Source organism: Rhopalosiphum padi, chromosome 3 (assembly GCF_020882245.1).
Source record: "Rhopalosiphum padi isolate XX-2018 chromosome 3, ASM2088224v1, whole genome shotgun sequence".
Lineage (NCBI taxonomy): Eukaryota > Metazoa > Arthropoda > Insecta > Hemiptera > Aphididae > Rhopalosiphum > Rhopalosiphum padi.
The window spans coordinates 48524956-48531306 of NC_083599.1; the positions used below are offsets into that span (position 1 = coordinate 48524956).

At 25.2% G+C, this 6351-nt stretch overlaps 1 protein-coding gene across 2 annotated transcripts; it reads right to left on the reverse strand.

Annotated features, from left to right (window-relative positions):
- Positions 1–251: 251 nt before the first annotated feature.
- Positions 252–5005, reverse strand: LOC132926984 (GATA zinc finger domain-containing protein 14-like). 2 transcript variants are annotated; one of them, XM_060991423.1, is made up of 4 exons: positions 4704–5005; positions 4547–4626; positions 4420–4484; positions 252–2728 (listed from the first exon to the last, which is right to left on the reverse strand). In XM_060991423.1, exon 4 carries the CDS (start codon positions 2684–2686, stop codon positions 1628–1630), a length of 1059 nt encoding a protein of 352 aa, XP_060847406.1. In that variant the 5' UTR covers positions 2687–2728; positions 4420–4484; positions 4547–4626; positions 4704–5005; the 3' UTR covers positions 252–1627. The 2 variants fall into 2 exon arrangements, with proteins under 2 accessions (XP_060847406.1, XP_060847405.1); XM_060991422.1 differs by having other exon boundaries at positions 4420–4626.
- Positions 5006–6351: the final 1346 nt, after the last annotated feature.

Sequence of the window (6351 nt, forward strand, 5' to 3'; positions counted from 1 at the left end):
AAAAATTTGTAAAATGTCTTTTACTTCGGTAACTTATCTGTAATGAATAGTACTCAAAAACATAATAATGATATAAATATTATATGAACTAATTAAATTATAATCAATTATCAAAAATGTTGTTGACTGTTATATTGTATTCTTATCCTTTATTGCATAATATATTAATATAAATGATTTGCTTGCTAATCCACAAGCAGAAATTCAACAAAATAAATTTATTAAAATTCACTAAATATTTGAAAAACTGATTTAAATTATATTAACTTCTTTTAATAAAATAAAATATACATAATATTATTTAGTTCACGATAAAAACAAACAAAAAATAATAAGTAAAAAAAAAAACAACTGTTGTTTACTAAAAATGAAAAATTACATACAGACTATTAAGTATCATTAACAATTTCTTAATCAGTTTTATGATAAGTACATCAAATAATTATATTCTGAATTTACCTTAGAGGCCCTTCTCTAGGTAGTTGATATATTTTTTTGTAAAGAACTATTTTAAAATTTATAATATACAATTTGTAAAACTGATTTTTATTATAGTAATTAACTGTGGTAAAATAAACATAATATTTAATTTAAATCTACAATGTATACCAAATCATAATAAATTTAAAAAAAATTTGATAACAATGGAAAGTTGCATATTAGTGTAATATATACATAATTAAATATCATAAACAATTTCTTAATCAGTTTTATGATAGGTACATCAAATAATTATATTCTGAATTTACCATTGAGGCCCTTCTCTAGATAGTTGATGTATTTTTTTGTAAAGAATTATTTTAAAATGTATGTACAATTTTTAAAACTGATTATTATCATAGTAATTTTATGTGTTAAAATAAAATAAACCTAATATTTAATTTAAAACTACTATGTACCAAATTATAATCAAAAAAAAAAAATATATTGTTAACAATGGAAAATTGCATATTAATGTAAACTATACATAATTAAATATCATACACAATTTCTTTATTGGTTTTATTATATATTAAATAATTATTTTCTGAGTTTACCAACAAAACCCTTTCCTTTGTAGTAAATTTTTTTTTTATTATTATTTTTTTTTTTTTAAGAACTTAGAATTTACTTAATATTGTAAGACTGATTTCTATAATATTTACTTCCCTTAGTAAAATAAAATAAACGTAATACGGAGTTCATAATTAAAATCTATACCAAATTATAATCAAAAAAAAAATATATTGTTAACAATGGAAAATTGCATATTAATGTAAACTATACATAATTAAATATCATAAACAATTTCTTTATTGGTTTTATTATATATTAAATAATTATTTTCTGAGTTTACCAACAAAACCCTTTCCTTTGTAGTAAATTTTTTTTTTATTATTATTTTTTTTTTTTTTTTTAAGAACTTAGAATTTACTTAATATTGTAAGACTGATTTCTATAATATTTACTTCCCTTAGTAAAATAAAATAAACGTAATACGGAGTTCATAATTAAAATCTATACCAAATCATAATAGTTTAAAAAATAGCTGTTGTTAAATAATAATGAAAAATGACATATAATGTAAAATACACATAATTAAATATCATAAACTATTTCTTAATTAGTTTAATGGTAGTTAATATAATTATCTTCTGAGTTTACCGCCAATGCTCTTTTCTTTATAATTGATATTTTTTGATGCAGATCTACTAGGTCTTGATGAAGAAGTTGAATCATCAATATCTGATTCACTGCTTGATTCACTAGATCGTCTAGTACGTTTTCGACATGTAACGTTTCTCAGCATACTTGAATTAATAGAAGATATCGATTCATTTGGGCGTTCTTCAATTCCATTTAATGTATTATCCACATTACCACTTGAAGTAGAAGCAATTGCTGTCACATCAGCTTGAACTTCATTAGATGTTGTTGGCTTAGGAGAACTTTTAACATTTTGTACCGCATTAGTATTATTGTTAGAATTTTGAGCTTGATTTTCTGGATTATGTAACCAACTTGGACCTTCACCTAAACTTTCATTTAATCGACGTTGAGGACCTTCTTCATTAGGAACAGCTTTGGAGTTCTTCAGCATAGCGGCAACATCTTTCAATCTTACATATGGTTCCATATTAAGTTTACATTGTGGTGAGCTTCTATAACTTAATTTTCTTGGTCTTTTTGGTGTTTGTTCAGTACTAGTACTAGGACTCTCAACGATAGGTGACATATCAAATCGTCTTATTGAAACAGCTGGTTGAGTAATGGTCATACCATTAATCATAGGCCTTACAAATTTTGTCTGTTTTTCTTTCTTTTCCTTGTTAAAGTCTTTGATCTCAAATTTACTCATTTCATGTACAGTTTCTAACATAGATGGAATACATTGCGACAAAGTTACCAATGCAGGTATACAGCTTTGAATAGTTTGTTCTAGAGCAGTAAGTTTTTTAATCATTATATTATGCATTGTGGTTAGTTGAATATTTGAATTTTTAATAGAGTTATTTTCATTTTGCAATGACAGTTTCTCCATTGATAAATTATTCCTAGTGGTTGATAATTCTTTATTTTGTTCTGATAACTCTTCAACGTGTTTTTGTAAATTATTGTTAATTACCAAAGCATGATTGAGTTTTTTGAGAAAAATGTTATTCTTGGACTTGCTTCGATTTTGAGACGACACTGATTTGGGTGCCATTGTAAAGCAATATTTAATATACTTATTAAACTTATTTTGAGCCTGAAAAATAAACAAAATAATACTTATTAAAATTGGTTAATACAATTTAATGAATAAGGATATTGTTTAAAAATTGTAAAGAATTTTAAAACAACTAAGTTTTGATTACCAAACGTAACTTATATACTAACAGTTTACAAGTTAAAATCTGTGTTTGGAAAAAAACACTTTCAATGCATTTTACTTCTAAAGAAGAAATTTGAATTTTACACATTTTTATCAATTAAAAAATGGAGAAAAATAATTTTTATTGAATTTAAAATGTTCAAATAACTGTAATTTTATATCATTCTTTATTATTTCTTAAGGTAGTCGGGTACAATTTTATTAGAATATCTGTTAAAATTATCAAATTTAAAATGTTTAGCTTAAAACAAATTTTATCTTTTTTACATAGGTATAAATTACTAACTACAAGATATTAGTTTTAAAAAAAAACTAATCAAAACAATTAATTAACAAACAATAATAATGAAAGAAATCATGACAACCTAGTAAATGCATTAATTTTCAAGGAATTCCATCATGACTATGATCATTTGAAAAAATAAAATTTTGAATGCATACTTGTTTTTATTTTAGAAAACATTCAAAATACTAGTAAAAATTCCTAAATAGAACACATAATATATTTTTTCATAATTTAAATCACAGTTATGTCAAATGTAGTTCAATTTAAATATCTAGTACCTGATATTAACAGAAATGAAATGTAAATATCTGAAGACAAAAATATAATTTGAATTAACTACCTATTATAATTGTTACATTATAAACACACTTTTGAATGTATGAAATTATTCTTTACAGGAAGTGGAAAAGGAAAGGAAAAATTATTAAAAATTCTACTTGAATATCTTGTACGTATTTTTTGTAATTAACACATTTTAATATTGTATGTGGTATTACGGAATGGTCAATGCGAAAGCTATAATTTTTACAACTGAGTATATCTAAATTATAAGATTATATTATTAATTAATTTAATAGCTACTAAGTAATACAGTTTAAAATTTAATTTAATTTAAAACATTTAATAATAAAGTCTACTTACATTCTTACTTTTTTTTTTTTAATTAAATAAAAAGGTATAAAAATCATTATCTAAGTTATATGACATTTTGTATTTGGTACAGTTTTTTTTTTTGTCATAATATTACTATTGTAAAGAAATCTAAATATTGAAAAATTATACACATGCAATTACTTTTTTATTTTTAATGAAACAATTATGTAAGTAATATTTAAATATTATTTAACACCTACTTATCAAACAATATTAACAATGTATGGAATAAATTACCCTGAAAATTGCATTTTGGACTATGATGCAATATTAATTAAAAATATAAATGATATAATTTTGTATTTGTTCATCAATGTAAATTGAATCATTGATATTTATGATCACATTTACAAAACCTGATAAAATGATAATTTAAAGTCAAGTTAATGCCATTTATCATTTAATGTTCCATGTGACCACAATATTATTGCTATCAAACTTTGGTATTACCTTTTCCTCTGAGTGATTTAATAATTAAATTTCTGTAAGTGTTTAATTAATTATATTTTTCTGGTTAAATAGAATGTTAAATTATAAATACTAAGGTGTGAAAATATATATAAATAAATGCTGTTGTTTTAACCATAACACATTTAAATCAACGAGTTTTTAATAAGTCACTCACCTACTAGTGAACAACAAGTGTTTGGATCGCGATAAATGGTAGAGACGTCTGTACGACAACTGAAACTGAATGATAAAATTAAAAAAATTGTAATTATTAAATTCAATTACACTTGAATGGGTTATACAAAACAGTTATCTCGACTGGTCAAGTTGAATGTCAATTTGTTGTAGTTGTCTGTGCTTAATAAAACGGCGAATACAACGACTGTAACAGATTTAAGATAGATTCAGAAATGGATTTCAATTTTTCATAAAGACTGAATACTAAAATTGTCTACGTACCTTAATGTCAGTGCTGTACTGCTGTAGTAGTAAATAGTAATGCCGTGTAAAAGTGTAAAATATGTAATCGTTTCGTAATCAGCTGTATCCGGCCAGTGATGCATCGAGTTATCAGAAACGATGTCCGACGGGGTAACGCCTGAACATCGAAATCGACACGAGATCGCCACGCACGTTTGTCCACAAACGACGAAACCGGATCATAATTTGTTCACACAATTCCATCGTCGTAGTCGTCGACTCGTCGTACGTAGTCAGATTGTACAAACTGTACAAGGTACAACTAGTACTATACAACGAGTACGCCTCTAAACAGACCGACAACTAATAGTAAACACTAACGTTTTTAAAAAGCACTAAAAGACCTTTAAAAAGGTCACCGTCCGTATTTCTTGTACGCTCTCTCTCTCGCGTTTATTGTAAAGGATAATATGTATATTTAATATTATTATAGTAGCTAATGTAGAGGTAGATACTCTGTTACAACCTTTGATTCTCGAATATTTAGTTTTGTTATAAGATTATATTGTGTGAAATTATAGATATATATTTTATCGCAATACGTATTAAAGTTATTTGTTAGCCGTTTGGTACTTATAACGTTATATACATAATAATTAATAACCATTAACCAACACTGGCAATACTTATTTTCACGGAGAAAAGATAACAAAAATGTACGTTTCGGGTTACTCGGTATTCCACGCAAGTGGAAAGAACGGTTTGTAAATTAGATAAGATAAAATTTGTTGTAAACATTGTAATTTTTGTACGTACGACGTACCTATATTGTTTAGTATACTAGTGAGCAGTCTATACAAATACGAAATAATACAAAATACCAGTGACGTATTTATGAGGGGGGGGGGGTGATATAGGGGATAGATGGTTTTTTTTTTACTAGTAGGTTTAATAATTTCATACTTATATTATGGAAATACAGAATAAAATGATTGAAAATGCTACACTTTATCATAATATTGAATATTGATTTATTAAGAATTTGAAAATATTATGGTTGATGCCCGCAGTCCATAACGATTTACTGCTAAATATGTAAATTATTGAAAACAATTCGTATCGTTAAACGTAAAATGCTGTCTAAGTGTCAATCGTCATTATTGTCAATAACGATCCGGCTATTATGATTTTAATAGTTGGCGTTTCCCGTTTGGTTGCTATTTCAAAACATATTGCAGGGCGAAGGCATGTATTTATAAATAGGCATTCTAAACAATAAATTCCAATAATTAAATGAAATACAAATAATAATAATCAAACTTAAACAGTAATATACGAGTTATTACTTATTTTTATTTTTATAATTTATTATTGCAATATTTTATTTTTAATCCAGCATAATAATTTACTACATATTATAGTTGAACACTCGCGCTAGTGCCAGTACCAAAAAAGGGGCCCTTATTTAGTAGCTACTACTGCAATTGAGGAGGCCCTGAGACCTTTAAGTTCGGATGACTGGCTAGTAAACTACTTTTTTTCTAATCTTTAAAACAAAACAACAAATTTATATATTTATGTATATAGGTACTTATTGATAAAAATATATAAATGTTTAACATTTTTGAGAAACGGTGGTGATAAGTGTACCCTGTGTCCCTGTCGAGGAAATATATGTTTGCTAACG

Excerpts from the sequence above, each read along its gene's own strand:
- LOC132926984 (XM_060991423.1), bottom strand. The coding sequence starts at position 2,686 with ATGGCACCCAAATCAGTGTCGTCTCAAAATCGAAGCAAGTCCAAGAAT.